At 40.1% G+C, this 22,936-nt stretch overlaps 1 protein-coding gene across 4 annotated transcripts; it reads left to right on the top strand.

Annotated features, from left to right (window-relative positions):
• The first annotated feature begins 3,921 nt into the window (after positions 1-3,921).
• zyx (zyxin) lies at positions 3,922-22,807 on the top strand. 4 transcript variants are annotated; one of them, XM_074653319.1, is made up of 10 exons: positions 3,922-4,250; positions 12,666-12,901; positions 13,840-14,102; positions 14,994-15,089; positions 15,887-16,459; positions 16,700-16,841; positions 18,168-18,337; positions 18,607-18,785; positions 20,339-20,459; positions 20,568-22,807. In XM_074653319.1, exons 2-10 carry the CDS (start codon positions 12,679-12,681, stop codon positions 20,679-20,681), a joined length of 1,881 nt encoding a protein of 626 aa, XP_074509420.1. In that variant the 5' UTR covers positions 3,922-4,250; positions 12,666-12,678; the 3' UTR covers positions 20,682-22,807. The 4 variants fall into 4 exon arrangements, with proteins under 4 accessions (XP_074509420.1, XP_074509421.1, XP_074509423.1 ...); XM_074653320.1 differs by lacking the exon at positions 3,922-4,250 and adding an exon at positions 4,374-4,670; XM_074653322.1 differs by lacking the exon at positions 3,922-4,250 and adding an exon at positions 4,686-4,814.
• The last annotated feature ends 129 nt before the right edge of the window (positions 22,808-22,936 follow it).

Below are 22,936 nucleotides of genomic sequence, written 5' to 3'. Positions count from 1 at the left end.
CACTGTACCTTTAAAAATGTAACCATCTTTGTTTAACTTGGAAAAACCTCAGTTTGTAGTTCTTTGTGGTGTCTTTTCTTGTTACCCTTGTGTATGGGAGGTTTGGGATGGGAAGGGACTGGAGCAGTGTGTGTTTATTTTTTTGTTTATTGTTAAAAGATTTGTGGGTGCAACATATTATATCAACAGAGGAAAAGTGGAAAGCAATACAAAGTTATTATTTCTAACTACTCAGATAGAACACAAACAATTTGTTTTATACAGTCTACTCTGCCATGCTCATGTTATCTATGCCTTTAAAATGCTTTTACTTGGGCAATTAAAAACATTACCTTGCGTACAAATGGCTTCCCACTTTTCTTTGTTGAGAAAATGAGTGTGTCCAGAGAGAGAGAGAGAGAGAGAGAGAGAGAGAGAGAGAGTCGGACATGATCCAAGATCAGGATATTAACTGTGAGGTATTATGAGGCAGGTAGTGACTCATATGAGCAGTGGGAGGTGGAGAGGGAGGAGCGGAAAGAAAGATGGGAAGGGAAATAAACTGCAGCGTATGAGGGGCAGACTGAGGAATGGAGGGACTGGGGGAGAAAAGTGGTGAAAAAAACATGCAGCATGAAACAGAGAGAGAGAGAGAGAGAGAGAGAGAGAGAGAGAGAGAGAGAGAAATATGTTACTTTAGTGAGGGAGGGGGTGAGGAACTGTTCATTCCTTGGCTGCATTCCAGGCTGTCTGGCTCTGATTCTGACGGCCTCCTGTTTTTCTTTTTTGTCTCACCTCCAGTCTCACGGGACCCCCGGAGCTGCCCTCTCCCTGCCTGATCCAAACTTTCCAAACTTCAGTCACCACCCGATGTCTGCAGCTGGCTGAAAACAGGCAGAAGAGTGTTACACATGTGTCATTTCAGATTCCTTACTCCCGTCACTGCTCAGACAGAAAGACAGCTTGTGAACTGGCTGGTATTTGGAACGGCAAACAAACGTTGACCTCTTCTCGCATATCACCTGCCTGAGAGCCGGCAAGCCAGGATGGGGAGCACCAGAGAGTTGCTGTGGAAATCTCTGAGTGGAAATTCAACACGTTTTTTTGTCCCAGTGGAAGTGGGGAGAGACTGGAAACATTCCTTGCGGGACAATGGGCTATCAAAGACCCCTAAAGTCCACTCCCTGTAGTTCACAGTCATGAATCAGGCAGCGACAGGTTATACAACCGCTACTGCAGAGGTTTGCATGGAGGAGGACAACTCTGCCTACAGTTTCACAACCTGAATGAAGTGCAACTCTGCTCTGACTCAACCTGAATGTCATAAGGGGATCTGGAAGTTGGTGGCAATCTAACCAAAGTGTGAGATGAGTCAGAGTACAAAGTGCACACTTGATGTTCACTGGAATAACAGCTTTTTTTAATCTTTCTTTTTTTTAAATCATCTTTTTCTTTTAATTTAATTTGAATTAGTGTCAAATTCAGCCCATAATAAAGACACTATATATAACATAACTATGACATAACTGCAATTGTTTCCAATGCTGTTTCTCTTGTTTCAGGATTATCTAGAAATATGTAACGAATGATTATTTTCATTATCGTTTGATCTGTCGATTATTTTCTCTTAGGGCTGGGCGATATGGCCAAAATCACGATATAGGTCACTTCGTATCTCAATAACAATATATATCACAATATAGCATGTTTTCTGGTAATTCAATAAAAAATTGTCTATGGTAAAGCCTATTTTTGTATACTCCTGTGTGATTAAATATTTGACAAAGGAAAAGCACTGAGGATTTTCTCATTTTAACAACTTGAGAGCAAAATGAACAGTTTTAAGTGAAATTATAGAGAAAAAATAAATAAATATAGCCGATATCGCAATAAAAACGATACAGAAAAATATATACGATTGACATTTTTACATCTTTTTGATGATAAATATCGTCATGTTTCCCAGCCCTATTTTCTTTATTAATAAATAATGTTTAGTCTATAAAATGTCAGAAAAAATGTAAAATGAGTCATGAAATTGCTTGTTTTGTCTGACCGACACTCCAAAACCTAAAGATATTCAGTTTATTATCACATCAAATCATGAAAAGCAGCAAATTCTCACAACTGAGATGCTGAAACTACCAAATCTTTGGTATATTTGCTTGAAAACTGACTTTATTCATTGATAAGTTATTAAAATCGTTGGTTATTTGATCATTTCAGCTCAGAATAGGTAAAAGTGAGACTTGATTCTAGTAAAATCTTGAATTCTTGAGTTGATTTGGATTAGGAAGAGGTGAAACGGTCTCACTCTGTAGGATTTTTACTGTACCTGTGTTATAATTAAAATCATCAAATAACATTTTCAAAATGTTGCAGTTAGAAATGTGATAATAAATGTAAATTTATGATTATTAATGCATGTCAAAAGGACTCAACAATAGACATGTTATGAGAGATTTCTTGCATTGTACAAGCAATGACTACACCTGAAAGTGTGATGAGGTTTGGGCTGCATGAGTCACCAAGGTGTTTGACGTGCATATGTGTGGGTGTGTGGGTGTGTGGGTGTGGGTGAGGCATAAAAGGATATGAAGTCATAGAAGTGGCTAATGTGCAGGATGGGAGGTGTCAACACCAGGTTTAGGGCGATCACATCCTTATTTTCAGGATGAACAAATATGATTTGTGAAAGAGCCATAAAATGTATTGACGAGTGTACTAACTGTGTGCAGAGAACCAATCTAAGTCTTTGCACTAGAGCTGTCAATCGATTAAAATATTGAATTGCGATTAATCGCATGATTCGTAATCATAATTCGTATGAGTCCATAGTTAATCACAATTAATCGGAAAGTAATCACACATTTTGTATCTGTTCAAAATGTACCTTAAAGGGAAATTTGTCAGGTATTTAATACACTTATCAACATGGGGGTGGACAAATATGCTTGTTTTATGCAAATGTATGTATATATTTATTATTGGAAATCAGTTAACAACACAAAACAATGACAAATATTGTCCAGAAACCCTCACAGGTACTGCATTTAGCATAAAAATATGCTCAAATCATAACACGGCAAACTCAAGCCCAAAAGGCAACAACAGCTGTCAGTGTGTGTGCTGACTTGACTATGATTTGCCCCAAACTGCATGTGATTATTATAGAGTGGGCATGTCTGTAAAGGGGAGACTCTTGGGTACCCATAGAACCCATTTTCATTCCCATATCTTGAGGTCAGAGGTCAAGGGATCCCTTTGAAAATGGCCATGATAGTTTCTCCTCGCCAAAATTTTGCATAAATTTGGAGCGTTATTTAACCTCTTTCACAAGCTAGTAGGACATGGTTGGTACCAATGGATTCCTTAGGTTTTCTAGTTTCATATGATATCAGTATCTTCACTAGCTTTAAAACTGACCCCGTTACAACCTCTGAAAAATTGATTGCGTTAAAGAAACTAGTGGCGTTAAAACAAATTTGTGTTCACACATTATTATCACGTTAACTTTGACAGCCCTACTTTGCATATTTACTGCCTTATAATGCAAAGCAAATAACAGTGTGGCAGCGCACTTGGTAATAGACGCCTTTTACAATCTGATCCTCAGCTTTGCCTGTTGAGACAAGTGAAAGAAAGGCACAGTCTTATTTTTTTCCTGACAGTTAATAAAGTTTAAAAAAAGCCTACCTATTCAACAACCCAGCATATAGTTTCTTCAGCCATCATTGTACCTCCTTGTGTCTAAAACCCTGACCGCTTTTTAGTGTCTGTATCTAATCAAGCCTCTAGCCCCATTATCTCTCCCCCCCTCTCGCTCCCTCGTTCCCTCGGTCTGACCTTACAAGGAGAGGCAACAGGGTTGATGTCATTCAATGAAGAATGCTGCAAGAATCCAGAGAGAAATAAGAGCAGCAGGAGGAGGAGGGGTCTGACTGGACAGTTTATGAACACACACAGAAAGAAAGAGAGAGAGAAAGAGAGGGAGAAAGAGGTGCTGTTTACATAGTAATACACAACTCCTGAGCCAAAGTAAAACGAGAGAGAACTTGTTTGGAAGGATGGTGTCATTCCTTTTCCAGACTGAAAAGCACAGGGGGAGGGTCTAATAGCTGGAAAAGAAAGGGGAAGAAGAGAGAGAAAAAGAAGTTACCATTAACAGTCAACTCTTACTCACTCAGCCTGGAACCAAAGAGAGAAATAGAAGAACAAAAGGAAAGAGGGGGAAGGAAAAAGGAGATACACATTGCAGCTGTGTTAACAGGGTAAGTAATTTGTATTTGAATCAGGATGATAGGAGAGATCAGACTGCCACAGGCTACCTAATAAGGTAAAGTCTTTCTGTCAATGCAAGTATCATGATAGCACAGATTGAAGGCTACACCTCAGGGAATGGTTTGTGATGTGATAGTGTGGATCTGCCAGATAGAAGCTACTGCAGACTGTGTAGTGAAAGATACCTTCTGTGGGTGGTGTTTCCCTCGCTGAGAGGCCATAGAGTGAATACTGTAGGTTTCTACTCACCAGCTGATGGACACAGACGATAAGGACAGGGCTATGCGGAAGCTCCAACAGGAAGTCCAGCTAAAAAGTTGTCTACGCTAGCTAGCTGGTAGCTTTTATTTACTTCAGACTAGAAACACACTAGCACAGTTGAAAGAAGCCGTCTGATTTTGCCATATGAGGTAAGAAAAACAAAAATGGGGCGGTGTTTTAGCCACCGAAACTGACCCAAAGGCTAAAGGAGTGGTACAGTAGGCGTATAGCTACAGCTAACTAACGTTAGTGTGACTGATATAGTGAAGCCAGAGAGGTTAACGGTCGAGCAGGTGAGTGTCAGTTAACATTCAAACCGTCAGTTAATTTGAATTTCAAACGCTACCATGGTAACCGTTAACTGGACTTAAATAAGCCAACGGTTTCGAACGTCTTGTACGTTCCATAACGTTAACATTCTCTAACGGCTAACTGTTAATAATAACTAGCGTTCATGTGAAACTGTGATTTGCTCTCTCAGCCACATAGCTAGCTAGTGTATAGCTAGACATGTTTCCATTGTGTTTATATTGCGAGATAGTGAACTATTAATTATTATTAATTAACCTAGCTGTCCGTCTTCAATTGCTGTTCTTCTTGTGACCACTCACCCATAGCTGTCAGCTGTCAGAGCATTGTCTAGCAGTTGGCTAACTCTCTAGCTAATCAATGGGGTGCCAATGTGAGTGGAACACCAAGGTACAGCATGTTTCATTTATTGATAGTGCCAATAGCTAGCTAGTTTATAGCTAGCTTATGTGACATGTTTCCATTGTGTATATATTGCGAGATAGTGAACTGTTAATTATTATTATTATTATTAATTAACCTAGCTGTCTGTCTTCAGTTGTTGTTCTTCTCTTAGAAACAAGGTAGCTGAAGTACTGTTAATGAAAAGACTAAATCACAGTCTATACCCATCCTTGTCAAGCACTCCTTTTAAAGTCTAGTTTATAGCTAGCTATGTGACATGTTTCCATTGTGTATATTGCGAGATAGTGAACTATTAATTATTATTAGTTAACCTAGCTGTCTGTCTTCATTTGCTGTTCTTCTTGTGACCACTCACCCATAGCTGTCAGCTGTCAAAGCATTGGCTAGCAGTTGGCTAACTCTCTAGCTAATGAATGGGGTGCCAAGGTGGGTGGAACACCAAGGTACAAGCATGTTTAATGTATTGATAGTGCCCAAGTAAATAGAAATCTGTTATCAGGTGGCACGTCTTTACTGTTCAGTTGTGCCCATGTTGAAGAGGCCATCAGAATAAACATCATCAAAAAAACATCCATTTTAAAATGTTATTTAGTGTCAAATTCAGCCACAATTTTCTACAACCCCAGGTGACATCATGCAATTGCTTGTCTTGTCCGACGACACTCCCAAGACCTAAAGATATTCAGTTTATTATCACAAGATAATGAAAACCAGCAAATTCTCACAACTGAGATGCTGAAATCACCAAACCTTTGGTATGTTTGCTTGAAAACTGCATTTAACTCTAGCTAATCAATGGGGCGCCAAGGTGGCTTGTGCCCATGTTGAGGAGGCCAACAAGTATGGCTCCTCGCCATTACATGGCCTATATTCATAACCTAGTTGGGTCTCATCATGTCATGTATGAGAGGATTCGAAGAGATCTGCCACACCTTTGTGCCCTAGTAACTGTGTATCACAATGTATTGCAATTTTTTAAATTTAATTTTAGGAAAACTGTCGTAGTATAAAGAACACACCAGAAATACACCATTTTAGAACTGGCGAAAATAACACATTTATACTGCATGCAAAAAATGGCATGTTTTTTTGCCCAAAACTGCATGGGAGTAGCATAAAGTGGGTATATTTGTAAAGGGGAGACTCGTGGGTACCCATAGAACCCATTTTCATTCACATAACTTGAGGTGAGAGGTCACGTAACACCTTTGAAAACTGCCATGTCAGTTTTTACTCGCCAAAATTTAGCGTAACTTTGGAGCATCATTTTGCATCCTTCAAGCTACAAGCTAGTATGATGGTACCACTAGATTCCTTAGGTTTTTGTAGTTTATGAGGATGCCAGTGTCTTCACTCTAGTTTTAAAACTGAGCCCTTTACAACCTCCCAAAGATCGAATAGCAGCCGGGCCCAACGGTGTGCCGTCATATTTTGAAGGGGTGTTTTGGAGAATTAATACAGTATCACAACACATAATATCGCGATACTCATGTGTATCGATATTTCCTTACACCCCTACTAATAATGTTAAAGGATGTTGGGAGAAAACATGAGAATAATGTCCATTTTAGCATAGCTTTTCTACAATTTAGAGAATTTAAAAATCCTGTTATTATCAGTGTTAGTCAAGCAGCTGTGCCTTGTTTCTTTGATTTGCATTTTCATCAGCTAGCTAGGAGGGGAGCCTCAACCCAAGGCCACAGTAAACTGTGTTTAAGAATAACTTAAAGCGAAAAGGCTCTGGCTGGGTTAGCCTGAGGTTAGTGTGGTGCTTCTGGTTGAAAAGACTGGGATGATGGTCACTGACGCCTCAGTAAATTGGTGAGGCAAATGAAAATCTGTGAATGAAGATGATCTATGAATGTCTGTATGCTACCCTTGATGACTGGGGTGATGAGGAATCCTCTTTAATTGTAGCCTCCATGAGTCAAGACACACATGCTATTTTAGGGCATCCCTTTGCCCCTAATCACTGCATGTCTAGCTCTTTAATTTTGTCTCTCACTGTCCTGTGACTCTTCTTCATTCTACTATAATGTCAATGCAAGCAGATAAGGTTGTTTGGGTTAGAGCTTGACACGGAGCCCATTGGCTGATGTTATTACCAGTTTGGAAATGTTGCCTGCTCAATCAGCCATCTAACTGTAGTCTGAGAGGGAGCACAACACTGGCGCTCAATGCATGTCCAGTGACCTGTAAGATTGGACTCAAAAGGGTTGTTTGTGCCCGCATTAGTGACCGCTGGCCTAGACACGCTTTCCCAGAAACTGGGTGTGCTATTAACATCAGAACAATGGAGAGTTTCATCAACAACACACCAGTCACTGATACAATGACTGACCAGACGTGGCGGAGTTAGTTACTGTCAGGAATTCAGGTTTTCTTTCTGTTAGGGTAACAGCCTTTATAAATGTGGAATTAGCTTTTAACTGTAATTAACTGTTTTTATTAGATTTCTTTATTTTTTTCATTATTATTTGTTCTGCCAGGCAGTAATGAGCTTATTATTAATGGTGCCTTCAAATGGGGTCGCGTTGTCCGTGTTCACGAGAAGAGTCCATATGAACGCCTCCCTCTTGTGGTATTCACAACCTTTATATGACTTTATATGTCTGAGGAAAATGTTGATATTCCCAACAGCCTCATCTTTTTCCTCTGTCATTATGCCTTTGCATTTCCTGCATTATGTTACCCGCTTGCTAGCTTGCTAAATTGTTAGCCTCTTTGGCTTCTAGACGCCGACAGTAACAGTTAATATCGCCGTTGCTTAGCAGCGGTGTTCTCACGACTTAACCACTTGAACACCAAGCATATCGTGTACACGACTTCCCATGTTGTAAACACAAGCTCACCAGATTAATTTGAAGGCTCCATAATTTGGGAGCTTTACCTCTACCAGTGTTGTTTTTTTTAAAAGGACTTTTTTAAGAAGGATCTCTTTTAGTAGGAAAACTACCAACCACAACATGTTTTTACTAAATTTACGTGGGCACAGTGGTACTTCAAGAAAATATCACTATGTGAATAAATACTGTACCTACATAATTTAGGTATTTTTAAGAAGATTAGGACAAAGAAGATTTAAGTTCAGTGAGGCACCATGCTACAACACTTCCATATATGACCTTTTACAACCCAGTTGCACAGTACATAAACCAAATTTAGTTCCCCTACAACCACAAAGTAATGAACCGCTGCTGAGTTTTCCTTTGAAAAGTGTGGTAAACTAACTCCCCCTTAACAGCTACTGCGTCATGTAGTCTGTGCCTTCAGAGGAAACAAGGTGTTCATGTGAAACTTTTCCACACAGAGACAAAACACGAAGATAAAAGAAAGTGTGCCACAAAAAGAGCTCAGTTTTACTTTTGTTTGTTTGTTCTGTTAAGTAGTCCATATGGGACTTAAAATGCTTAGGGCAGTGATTCTCTAACCACGTTGATCAGTGCCACAGCCGTGCTAGTTTTTATATCCTCCAAGGTGATTACATTTACCCTCCGTGCCTCCTTGTGTAAACCAGTCCCTGATAAGATGGAATGAAAACCAACTGGGCTGTAGTACCCAAACCAGGGTTGAGAACCAATTTTCTTGACTGTAAAAGCCGTCCAGCCATGTGGAGTTTATACAAAGTTCAAAAGCTACAGAGCACAGTTTGTGATTTATGCGGGGGCCCTATCTAAAGGCTACATAATGCCATCCTCCATCACAGCTGTAAAGTAAGTAGAAATGATTAAATGCAGCCTCAAGTGATGTCATTCAGTTCAAGTAGTGAGTGAGAGAGAGATGAATGAGAAGTTGAGGAAAGCACAAGAATAAAGGAGATAAAAGTGGTTGTGGTCGGCCACAGAACACAAGTCTGTACATCAGATTGTGAGCTAGAGCTTAACACAAGCACTCGATCCTTCAGCAAAGATGTATAGAAAGAGAGGCTGGTTGGAGAGAAACAAAAAAAAAAAAAGGTGATGTCATTGAGCTGTAGTTCCAAATATGTTCCTCGGCCGAGGGTCTCTCATCTCAAGGATCAGGTTTCAAGATAGATTTGCAGTAGGACGTCTGGAGCTCAGCGTGGAGCTGATCTCACCGTATTAAACCCCTCAGGACCGTATCAAGGACCAGATGGAACCTGACCACAAGTTATCATCACTGTTGAATAATTGAGGGGACTATTGCATATTGTCTCTTAGAAACAAGGTAGCTTAAGTACTGTTAATGAAAAGACTAAATCACAGTCTATACCCCCCCTTGTCAAGCACTCCTTTTAAAAAGCCATTATAAATCCAAGTGCTCTGTTTAGAGCACTTCAGACTCACAACCCTTATTTAAAGCAAAGAGCTTTATCTTCACCGAACCAGTCAATCTGTCTTTGAATTAAGTGTCCACTCCATTCAACTTGAAGTAGGCCTTGATACTAGGTTCATGAGTAGCCGGCTATTTTCTAAAATACTGTAAAACACCTGTCCTCCTTTCTCTCTTTCCTTTTGGTTTATTATATTTTTCCACTGGTGCAAACTGCTCTGCAAAATGTCCCTACAAAGTGCCTGCTGAAACTTGCCAACCAGAACACTTCTGCATCTCCATTAGAGCATCACCATCTCAGCTTATCAATTCATGCAGCAATTTTCTGAATTATTCAAGTGGGATAGTGAAGTGGAGCTACTGTATTTTGATGGATTTGTATCTCCACTTAAATGCCTTGAGATAGTTTTTTTTCAACTGATTGTTGTAATGTCTTTGATGAGACCAATGGTTAAAATTAGTTATGTCTTGTTGTGGCATTGCTGCTCTGAAGCTTATGATCAATCAATAATGCTGTTGTAGTCCGATGTATCGTCAGGAATTGTTTCTCTTATGTAGTAAGAGTGGAAAGCTGTTGTTTTTAACTTTTGTTTGGCCAAAACATATGACAAATATACCGTCTTATTTACATAATGAAACATACATACTGTACTGTACATACATAGAGAGCTCTCTGATAAAAAATGCATACACAACAAATTAGTATATCCCAACAAATGATGAATTATGTCCCTGTGTAGTTAAAGTAGTTTGTAGCCAAGAGGTTTTAATACTTCAGTGATTCATAATGGGATGTCTTATCTGATGACACAATGAATCAGTTGACACGGCCACATGCCCGAAGGACATGTATAAATATTAATTTAAAGGAAGCTGACCCAAAAAGCAGAAGAGAAAGTGTCTCTGTGCTTCCTCATGAAAGAAGCTGGTTATTACATGAGCACCAGAGATACTTTCATGAGCTCTAAGGGTTTTTTGTCTTGTCAGAACTTGAAGCGTTGCCCGTGTCCCAACAAAGTGGAATGAGGATGAAACACTGCAGCTTATCTTGGTTAGTTAGTTTGGCTTTTACCGACAGCTAGGCCCAGTCTACATAGTAATTTCCAAGGCTATGTCAGGCTTGATCTCTTCCTGGAAAGGTTTTCTCCAAATGCAAACCCAAATATGGTGTAAACAACTAATCGACATGTTACCCACAGTGCAAACAAAAATATTTCTGTGGCTTTTGGAGAGATCTAGCCAGCCTCGTGTGCACAGGGGATACGTGAGTGTAACTTTAAAAGGCAAAGATAAGTTTAACTAGAAGGAGTCCATTTCAAAGCCCTAATATCATAACAAAGAAAGAAGACAACTGTTACCCTTCAGTTATTTCAGTATTTGCAATATTTGATATGCTGGGGATCATATTTCCGAGAAAACCTTGACAACATTATTAAATATTAAAGCTAACTCAAGAAAGCTGTAGACATAAATAAACCCTTAATCACTGTTTTCTAGTCTGACTGGTTGCAGCCTTTTTGTTAGGAAGGCTTGCTGCAGCTCTAGTAGAGCAGCCAAAACAATGAATGGACATTTATTTTAAGTACTTTTGAATTATAGATGACGTAGAAAATAGTCCCACACTCTTCTTTTTAGTAACCGTGACATCTATGAAGGCATCAATGCTATGTAACCCTCATTAGGATGTAGAGGACAAATGCCACACAACAAAGATATTTATTAATATTATTATTATTAGGAGTATCATGCAACTATTTGGGATCTTCGGGCTATAATAGTTTGTTAAACAGCAACATAGTGTGAGTTAAGACAGCCAGTTTGTTTACAGATGTGTGCGTGAGTGTATGATTGTGTGTGTGTTGGTGGAGGGGGTCAGTAAGAACAACCGCGCTATTGACTAAAGTTCATGTTCGGGGGCTGGTGCGGTCATCAGGGAAATGTGTTCAGACTTTGCGAAGAATCTCGGTAGAGACACTGAAGTATCATCAACATTTGTTTAACCACCAGCGTGTGTGAGGTAAATATTTGAGCTCGCCCTCCTTTTGACGCACCTCACATGCAAATGTTATGATAGTTGCTATCATCCCCGCCTCAAACTGATCTCCCTCGTGTCACGGTAAACAGCCGTGTGTTATATATTGTAAATTGTCTCTAGCATCTGGGAGTGCCACTATGTCTGTTCTCTGAATACATGGCCTGAGGAAATGTTCATACACTTTTCTCTCATTCCACTGTGGACCATTTGCCAAAGCTTTCCTGTTTAGGGAGTAATACTAGATTTGCAGAATGCCTAGTGGTTGTTGTTTTCTTTTTTACTGCTATTTCACTAAATCCAGAAAAAATGAAAGTCCAAACTACATTTTAAGAGACACTGCAAGCCACAATAAACCTCAATTTTCATTAGTTTTTCTAGGACTTTAGGGATCGAGACAGCTGCATCCCTGTTATAAAGTATACAATAGGTACCAATCTGCATACTGTTTTGGCAGTTGATATAAAAGAAGTTTGTGTTGTGTACAAACAGGAAATGTGAAACAATATGCACAGATTGAATCAATCAAACTGCAATTTTAGGAAGCAACTGCCAATTTAAACGTTGGAAACAAAACAGAAAAAGAAAAAGTTCTCCCAAAGATTTATTACTCTTATGTTTTGAGTTGTTCCTGCAGCTCTCACCGTTTTTCCTCCATTTCCATTTTGCAGTGCATTTAAGGACATCTATCGATCAACATCACTCTCAAACAAGAAGCATTTACTCTGCATTCTGACGTCTCTGTGTGGTTAATTTTGTCACTTTTTCAGTGTAAAGGCACTACATAGTCCAAATGTGGTTGCAATTAGTGTGTAGTTTGGAGTTGTTAGGCCAAATGTTTTGTTGATGTGTCATCACCACTAATTCTCCAGCAAAAGACTCGACCTGCTTACGCTGCCAAGGAATGCAAGCCCTTTGACTTTAGTCAGCTGATTAATGTTGGTTTCATCATGTGGGGTGTGTGAATCCTGAGTCTGGAGTTGTTTGAACTTCACTGTGACCTGTCTCATACCTTTGTTATAAAACAGCCACTTGTATCAGAATTCATATTTTCCTGTGCGATGTACAATTGTTGGTCCATAATGTTTCTTGTGTTCATCCTCAGATAAATACCCAAAATGGAGGACTCCAGTAGCAGCAAGCCGGTCATGGTGACATCCTCTCTGAACTTCAAAGTCACCACGCCGTCGTTCTACAACCAGCCAAAGAAGTTTGCCTCTGTGGCACCGCCACGGCCCAAAAGTCTGACGCCTCCCTCCGGTCCATCACCGACACCAGTAGGCACAGCCGTGATTGGTCGAGTGGGAGATCTGCCTCCGCCGCCCCCGTCGCTCTGTGATGGTATGTGCATTGTTTATGCTATTTTGTGAACATATTTTGTGTCAATCTTAAGTTACATTCACTCAGTCAGCAGCCCTTCCCTGTCCCACTCCCTGCTGCTTTTTACGTTACAACATGCAGAGCTTCACAGTTGAGCAGATAATAGAACACATCAGGTGTGTTTTACCGTTGTTTTAATGAGTTGTCTTTGAGACATTACGTCACTGTACTATAATTACTGTCTTTGGGACATTTTAGTCAAATGTCGAAGTAGTTCAGAGTCCCATACCAGTTTGCTTTTGAGGGAATTAGTTATATACTGTATATAATAGTTCTACCACTAGTATGAATTTGAAGATGTCTGAGTTGATCTAAATCATGGACAAAGTCAGACAATCCCGCCAAATTAAAGGAACCCTGTGGAGTTTCTGACCACTTGAAGACAGATGGAGTCATGTTTTTTACAAGTGGACCCCCGTTTTGTTTGTATTGCGCACATGCATGAGGACATACATGCACAGTATTTCAGCTGCTGGTTTCACACTATTCAGGTCGAAAAATTGATGGCGTTCCAAATTTCCAAATATTTTGTAAGGGAGGAAATGCATTCAACATGTTTGTTAGACCTCAAGGATATATACGATGTTTGTTAGACCTCAAGGATATACACGAAGTGTTTTGGTAAGAAAACATCAAACAAACATTTTCTTTGTTTACAAGAAAACTCCACAGGGCACCTTTTAATGCAAGAAAACATAGATCAAGGTACTGGCAGGACTTGGCTTGACTTGTAAAGTTTAGTTAGTTTATTATCCTGTTTGTTTGTTTTTGCTATAAACGTATGATGTTAAAGCACTCAGTATATCTGATAAATGACAGGTAAAATTGGACTGGATTATTAATACAAGAAACCGTTCTGTCGCAGCTTTTAACCAATCAACCCTCCTCATTTCTGCCAGACTTCCCACCCCCTCCTCCTCCTCCTCCACTGGACGATGATTTGCCAGCCCCTCCCCCCGATTGCCAAACCACACCCCCTGCCTTTGAGGCCCCCCCTCCCGCCTTCCCCGCTCCACCTCCAGTGGCAGATGACCTGCCCCTCCCAGCTCCCCCTGAGGAGAGTGCCTGTCCGCCCTCCTGCCCGTCTCCCCCTCCTCCCCCACCCCCTCCACCGCTACCTGCCACCGGTACCAGTTTTCCCAGTGCTGCCGGAACACCACAGGTGAGTCATGAAGGCATCTTCACCAAATTAGGCTAAAGTTGCTTTGCCTGTCTGCATGTTACCTCTTTTGGCTGCATGTAACTGCATTTCAGTATAATTTGATCATCAGCGAGGACACTGGAGGACATTGTTGTGGGACCATAGTGAGTTCGTGGAGTGTTGGCAGGAAATACTGTCTTTTGAGATTTTCCCACAAATTATATTACCATTAGTCTGGGGTAAATTGCCCAGTTTCATGCGTCTAACAGGATTATTGCCCATTCATGCAACTGAAATAGTTTTTAAACATGCCACGAAAGGTTTATAGCAGAGATGTTTATTGTAGGACTGCATCAATTGCAGCTATTTGGTCCGGCTCTAAAGCCATCAATGTATGGAATTAGACATTGTTAGCCACTGATACAAAGTACAAACATTTAAAAAATGGCTAGGAAAGGATGAAAATAGGAGTTTACTTTGTGTTTAGATCAGTAAAGAGTTTATGCTAGACATTCCTCTGCAAACAAGTAAATAAATCGAAAATGTAATAATTGAACAGTTGGTGTTCTCTTTCATCCAACCAGGGAAATCAAATTCAAACATTATTCATTTATTCATCATCATCATTAATCACTTCGTTAAGTTTGTTTGTTTGTTTGTAATTCATTCTTCTTCATCCAGTAACTTTTCCAAGTAACTGCTCAAGCACAATTCTGCATTTCGTAATAGATAAAAGAACCAAACAGTCTCAATCAAATGAGGATAACCTGCAGTTTGTAACAATTTCTCATCGTCATCCACCTTTGTACTCTTGGCTCGTCCTGGCCTCATCCTCCTTTGGCATTGTGATCACTGTATTTGTGTAAATAAATGTACTTTTTGTGACTGTCTCCTTCTGTCGTCCTCTGTCAGAGACTGGTGGAGAAGCAGACGAGCTTCGATCAACAGCTCGACACTCTAACTGACTTGCTGTCTGAGATGGAGACCAGGAGACCTTTCAACCCCAAGGTACAAAGCATGGAGGGATGGAGAATACACTATAACAAAAATATGACATTAGGGCACTGTTAGAAAGATGAGCTGAAGGAAAGATGGAGGGGGAAATATCGGCAGGCTTTGAGTCAGACAGAGAGAAGATCAGACAAAAAGAAAGGCGGGTAGGTCAGTGGAAATAGTTTGAAGAGATGCCAGGTTGGTTTCATTAGTCTCTATCTATTCAGGTTGAAAGCTCAATGATAAGTGAACTGCACATACAGCACACCAGACTGAAAGAGAAAACAAAAAGTGAGGTAGCTGGTGATTCACACGGAGAGAGGAGACACTTGCAGAGAGAGAGAGAGAGAGAGAGAGAGTGATGCACACTGAATTGAGTGGAGAGCATGAGAGTGTGATGAAGCCAGAGTGTGCTGCCAGAGACCCAGTGAGAGGGCCATAAATGGAGAGTGTTTTTATCCAACTGGGAGGTACTGGATCATGGCAGAATAATGTTGGCTCAGAACCGCAAAAATAAATGTCAGGAAGATGAAGCACTCCTGATAAGCTCAAACGGTGGAGCGCTTCCAATGTTTACTTTAATCAAAGTACCTCATTCAATGTAATAAAAGCGTCTGTTTGCAGCATTTCAGCGTGCAATGTTATACACTGGATATTAAATCCGCTTTCTTGAGTATCAGTTAAGAGTAAATGGAAGTTTTATGTTGCAGAGGAAACTGAATGCTTGTATAGAATAGAATGTGTGATTTGTTTTGATTTGAAAGAATCTGTAAAGAGATAATTTGATTGTTGTTGTTGTTTTTTGTCTGCAGTTGCCGGGCCAGTTTTCTTCAGCACCAGCACCCAAGCCTCCAGCTCCTCCCCCGACCGCTCCTAAACCAGCTCTCTCCTTCCTCCCACCCCCTGAGATGGGAGACCGCCCGCCTCCAGCACCCTGGGCAGAAGAACTCAGAGCCAGAACAAACCGACAAGCCAATCACAACTCTGCACCAAACTCTGCTACTCAGCAATTTGCTAAGGCCCCGGCCGTGGCCCCCAAGTCTGGTTTCGGAGGGAGACCGACGACATCATCAACATCTCTGGCACAAAAACTGACCCAGAATCTGAACCAGAACATCACCCCAATGGGTGTTGCACCAAAACCTTCCCCTCCCTTTGCCACCAGCTCCTTCCCTCCACCTCCCGCAGCTCCACCCGGACCTCCTGCTCCACCAAACAATGTGGCGACTGCCCCGGCCGTTAATCACATAAAGAGTTCTCCGTTTGCCAGTCAGGTGAATGCAAACCAAAACCCCCCTGCTGCTGTGCCTCCTCCTCAACCCAAGATGATGGCATCTCCCCCTTCCTCTTTTAACCAGCCAATGAAAACTCCTCCTGCATCAGCGGTATGTTCCAGTTTTATTTGACTTAAGAGACACTCTTTGTGTGTTAGAAAGGAACAGGAAGTACAAATAATTTAGTTTGTAGTCATCAGATCAGAATGATGCATTTCAAGACCTGCACTAACCGTGTTTTCAAACTGCTCAATCGTAAATAACAACATGCTCTATAAGGTGTGTTGTATGAAACTATATAAATAATGTATATGTATGTACTAATGGTTTTGTGTGTGTGTGTGCAAGCAGTCCTCTCCCCCTGGCCCAGTTGCCATCCCAGGTGGAGGCGTTCCTCTGAATATGAGGGAAGTGGAGGAGCTGGAGAGAATGACCAAGGACTTCATTAAAGACATGGACACACACGCTCCTGTCATCACCTCCCCTCCTACAGGTACACACACTCGTAAACAGAGGGGACGCTGTAATATTCATGGTGAAACTCACATCGAAATTTATTCAAGAACTGCATAGATTAATCGATTAGTTGTCAGCTATTAAATTAAGCGCCGACTATTTTGATAATCAATTAATCGGTTTGAGTAATTAAAAAAAAAAAAAAGTCAAAATCCTCTGATTCCAGTTTCTTAGATGTGAATATTTTCTGGTTTCTTTACTCCTCTATGACAGTAAACTGAATATCTTTGAGTTGTGGACAAAACAAGACATTTGAGGACGTCGTCTTGGGCTTTGGGAAACACTGATAGACCAAACAACCATTCGATTAATAGAGAAAATAATTGACAGATTAATCAACAATTAAAATAATCGTTAGTTGCTGCCCTAATTGCATTAGTCATTATTTATTTTTTTTAATTAATGAAATGTATTCACAGTTCATTCTTATGTTCAGCAATGTATGTGTAGTAGGCTTTCATTTATCTCTGCAGTGGTTCTCTGTTTGCTGTGAATATAGACTATATCAACATTAAAGGAACAGTGTGTAACATTTTGGGGGATCTATTGGCAGAAATGGAATATAATGTTCATAACTATGTTTTCATTAGTGTATAATCAACTGAAACTACGAATTATTGTGTTTTCGTTAGCTTAGAATGAGCCCTTCATATCTACATAGGGAGCGGGTCCTCTTCACGGAGTCCGCCATGTTGCTCTGCCATGTTTCTACAGTAGCCAAGAACAGACAAACCAAACTCTGGCTCTAGAGAGAACCTTTTGCATTTTTATATTACCTGAAGGCCACCGTAGTTCTCCAACACACTGGTGAAACTGCGGTAACGTGAGCCGCAGAGTGCAAAACCGTGGAACAGCAAGCCGCCATCTGACTTCTGTTGCTCCTAAAGTAGTGTTATTATGGTATTATGGCCTCTAAGCGAGGTGAACAGCGTTGCCACGGTTCTGCACTCGGCTGCTCACGTTACCGCAATCTTGGAAAGAGAGGAGTGAGCAGAGGGGTACTCTGTTGGTTGCAGTATGCAACCTCACCACTAGATAACACCAAATCCTAGACACTATAAAAAGTGAACAAACTGAACAAATCCATAAAATTATGCAAGTCTATCATCTGTGGAAATGATTTTGTCCAATTCAATATGATACTCATTAATTAGGCGATGACACTGTAATAAACACAAGCGGAGCCGAGTAGGAAGATGGATGTATTTGTGAACAATCTTGTTTGTATATTGTACTCTCTTCAACGTCTATCTCTCTGCCTTCCTCTCCCCAACTCCCCCCCACCTCTTTTTTCCCATTTTAGAGGTCTGTGGGAAGTGTGGCGAGGCTCTGTCCCGCACCCAGCCAGCAGTGAGGGCCATGAATAAACTCTTCCACTCCAACTGCTTCTGTTGCATGAGCTGTCATCGCCCCCTGCAGGGCATGCAGTTCTATGACAGGGATGACGCGCCTCAGTGTGAGGACTGCTATGTGGTGAGGAGACGCACAGAGCCAACGGTCACTGCTTAAAGACCAAAAGCACATAAAGAAGAGTTGTTCACTGAAATGTCTTCGTCTTTTATTTTTACTTTCATTGTAACTACAACTCACATTTTGGCAGTGTCATGTGTTTCATTTCATGTGTTTTTAGATTTGAACTCCTATGTTGTAGTGTACACAGTGCACACCAATAGAATAGTGTACAGTGTGTACCTAAAGTATCTAGAATGTGCTGAATATACCGTCTTTCTGCTCCTCCTCAGAATTCCCTGGCAGTGTGTTCCCGATGTGGGGAGAGGATCACAGACCGCGTGCTGAAGGCGGTGGGCCAGTGTTTCCACTCCCACTGTTTCCGCTGCAGCACCTGTTCCTGCTCACTTGAGGGGGCGCCCTTCATCACTGATGACAACAACAACCCCTACTGTGTCCAGGATTACCACAGGTAGCTACTGGCTGCTGATTCCTCACTGACTACGTTTACCTGCACACTAATATTCCACTATTATTCCGAATATGACGGTATTCTGAATTTGATATGGGGACATATCCGAATGGAGCATTTTCCAATTAAGATATATGAGATATGCCGATGTTATTGGGGTTTTAGGAGCATTCTTTGGACATGTATACAGCACATTTGAAATATTTGTCTCAATTGGGGTTTTTTTACGACACTTTGCGACACAATGCCTCACAGCCTCTTGCCTGTTTACGGCCAGCTCTGTGTGTTGTACACAAACTAACTATCCAATAGGTTGCAGACATGCATGTCCAAAAGAAAAGCCCACATTTCTGGTCGGAAGGAGAAACACAGCTACTTTTAAACATTATGCAAGGCTCAACAGGTTTCTGGAGATGCACAAATATCCCAATGCCAACCTTTTCAAGACGGTGGTTGAAGGAATGAAAGAGGGAGGCTGTTTTTGTTCGGTCGAATATCAGGATTACTGATAAGAGTGGTGGTGCTGGAGGAAGGAGACAGCAACACGTCTTCCTAACTTAATTTGGACTAACTCAAACTTGCTGACTTACAAACTGAATCTCGTGCTGATTAAAAAGTTTACACAGAATGCTGGAGGATAAAATATGAACCATTAATCCTCACTACCACCAGTCGACAGGCCCATAAGCAACACATTTGATTTGGTTTCATTAGAATATATTGCTTTGATGTTCCCCTAACTATGAGTATCAATCAGTGTTATGATAGTTTGGAATTTTCAATTACTTTTAATTTAATTTTAGATTTATTTATTTTTTTATTTCATTTCAGTTTAGTTTAGAGTGTGTTTGCTAGTTTTAGTTTAGTTTCAGTTTTTCAGAAAATTTTAGTTTTTATAGATTTAATTTTAGTTTTACAGTATTGTTTTTGTTTATTGTTTGGGCCAGTTGTAATGTCTCAGAAGTATGTATCGACAAACACATACAAAATATATGGTTGGAAATCTTGGTTGTAATAATGTTTAATGTTTAATCTTGGCGCTACTTTAGTGTCCGATGTGAAGCATTTATGTCATAGCGCCATCTCCTGGAACGCCAAGTTCGTTCAATTCTCTGTTGTTCAATGTAACAACAGTTGACGGGAATTCATGCTGTCTCCTTTGTTTGGAAGTGATATATTATAGCTAAAAAATCTGAAACTGAAATTAATTTATGTTCATTTTTTTTTTTTTTAAACCAAGGCAATATCCTTTCTGTTTAGTTTTAGTTTTTCTTAAATAATATTTTTTTTTAAATTTATTTTCAGTTTACTTAAAAATAATTTTCGCTGCTTATTTTCATTTCAGTTCACCTGATTTAGACTAACTGAAACTTGTTTTTCCCTTTCCTGCTGATAAAAAGCTTACACAGCATAAAATAATAACCATGAATTCTCACTACGACTAGTTGGCAGGCCCAGAAGCAACTAATTTGATTTGGTTTCATTAGAGTATATTGCTTTTTGTGTTCCTTGACTATGAGTGTAAATGTGAAGCTTTCCACCTTCTATTTCAGGCGTTTCTCCCCTCTGTGTGTGAGCTGTAATGAACCCATTATTCCAGCCCCGGGCAGCGAGGAGACAGTCAGGGTGGTGGCTCTTGACAAGAACTTCCACCTCAAGTGTTACCGTTGTGAGGTAACACAAATTTTTTATCACAATATACATCATATATTGTATTCAATAACCCCTAAAAAGAAACAAAATGCTAATAAATAAATTAAATAACTGTATTTTGTCCTGCAGGATTGTGCTCGCCCTCTCTCCATAGAAGCGGATGAAAATGGCTGCTATCCATTGGATGGTAGGATCCTGTGTATGAAGTGCCACACCCAGCATGCCCAGAAGGCGGCGCAGTGATTGGCTCAAGTGGCGCGACTCAGATTAACTATGAACCAAAATCCAAAAAGCACAGGATTCATTCAGCTGCCGTTTTGCCTTTGCAACAGGGCTTTATTCAGTATATGTGCGCAGGTGTGAGTGTGAATGCGTGGAAAGGGTATGTTTGCATGCAGATGCAGTGTAGTATTCCCTCGTCTTTGTTCTCTCAGTGCAGAAGTAATGTACTGCATTGAAATAAAGTCCCCTCATCTTTTATTCTCCAATCTCATCCAGCCCTCTTTGTGTACTACAATGTATTTTTTTTTGTGCCAATTCTATGTTTACGCTAAAAAAAAAATTCCAGCATAACTTGCACAAGAATAGTTTTTGGCAAAAGAGCAGTCTGATGAATATAAAGTTGCCTTTCTTTGTCTCTCGCCTCAGTATTATTAGTAGCACCATTTACTGAGATATTTCCATTTTAAGACTTTCACTGGCTGGTCTCTTTCCCTGTGAGCATTGTAACTACAGCGATGTTACGGAGACAGATTGTTACCATAGGGTGAGGAGTACCAGAGGCCTCCCATTTGACCACTCTGCAGATTTCACCACTCTGGTTGGCTGTTGGTAGAGATAACTTAAACACTTTGGCAGTTGTTGTGCCTGCGAGCATGGTTAATTATGCTTTCCTGCCTGGAAATTATATCAGTCAGTCTACTCTGACAGCATTTTAAAGTCATTGAGGGCTAAACATTGACTGCAAAAAAAAAAGATAAAAACAGTAAATGTTGCTCTTTTTGTGATGTGAATTTGATCATTTACAGGCATGCGTTGAATTATGTCTTGTTGTTCTCTCTCTCTCTTTCTTCCTTGTTATCATACAGACTGTATAAGGGCAAGATTAGAACAAAAAAATCAGCCATTTTTCTTCTCAAAAATAGTTTCGAGCTGATTTAACAGTGTATTTTTAGATGCATGCTTTTTGGATGCACAAATTCTGAACAAACAAACGAGCACAGCTTCCATTCCAGGGATCTCATAATTAAAAACAAAACACGTGGTTATAAATGTCAGCTGCATGGCTGAAAGCAGGACCTATCATGTGACCGTTGCACAGTTCCATAGTGAAATAAAATAGCCTTTAAGTGTCACTTTGACTCTAAAGACCCCGCACATGATCAATTTTGTATTAGTAGACACCATCTAGAAACATTATAGTAGTTTTTGATATGCATCTCTTGCTTTAAATAATATAATTTATGGACCATTTTTAATTAAGTATTAAGGTTATATGTGTACCAGTACTAAAATAACCTGGATAATAGATCAGTAGAGTCATTAGCTTAGAGTTTTAGGTAACATATGCTAAAACATAGTGACCAAATGTTTCGAAGCTGTTCACAGGATTAAGGTTAATAAAACAGTTACATGTATTTCAATGTTTTGACATTCATGTATGTTTTTTCTTGCCTTTTGTTGTTTTTGAGCCCAGTGTTTTGGTCTTGATCTATTCTATTGTTACAGTAAATACCACTATTCTTTCCATTATTCATCTTTTGTACTTGTTCATGTCGGTTATATACTATTTTATTCTTATCTTACCGTACTGTATTTCATTGATTTAATGCTTACAATTATTTGGTTTCATTTTGAACCTGGAGATGTGCCTTCTCCACTGTCGTATCCCGTCGTTCCTTTTGAATCGAGCCTGGTTTGCAGCTACAGAAATTCATTCCACAATAAGAAATCGGTTGTTACTTGTGCTTGCGTTGAGCCCGGTGCAGTTATGACACCAGAACGACTAACATATAGTACATGGCAATAGTTATTCAGCGTTGCATGCTATCTGTGTAGGTGGTGGCGGCATTTCCTCTGGTATTATGTCTTCTGTTTGCACCAATTACTCCACCTTTGTGGCCCTGCCTTTGTCATCACTATGTGATATTAAACGTATGATGATGCCTTCACAGTCGCATTTATCTGGCGTTTTGTTGTGTTATGTCCTATTGTATTACATGCGGGATGCCTTGTCTTTTCATATAACTTTTTTTATAAATTCCTGTTTGATATGTGTGAATGTGTATATGTTTAAAAACATTATTTAGCCCCACCCTTCCCCTTTGGCTGTATCAAAAGAAAAACAAATAAATACATAAAATGCCAAATGTTTTTGTCTCATTATCTGTACAATTTTATAGTGCATATTTGTCTTTTGTCACCATATTCTATCTCTGGTCGGCCTCCATGTGACACCCGTGAAACGTGTTTCCTCTCAATGATGTGCTACCCTGTTA

The sequence above is a fragment of the Sebastes fasciatus genome, chromosome 12 (genome assembly GCF_043250625.1).
Source record: "Sebastes fasciatus isolate fSebFas1 chromosome 12, fSebFas1.pri, whole genome shotgun sequence".
Taxonomy (NCBI): domain Eukaryota; kingdom Metazoa; phylum Chordata; class Actinopteri; order Perciformes; family Sebastidae; genus Sebastes; species Sebastes fasciatus.
This window is presented reverse-complemented; position numbering and strand designations above follow the sequence as displayed.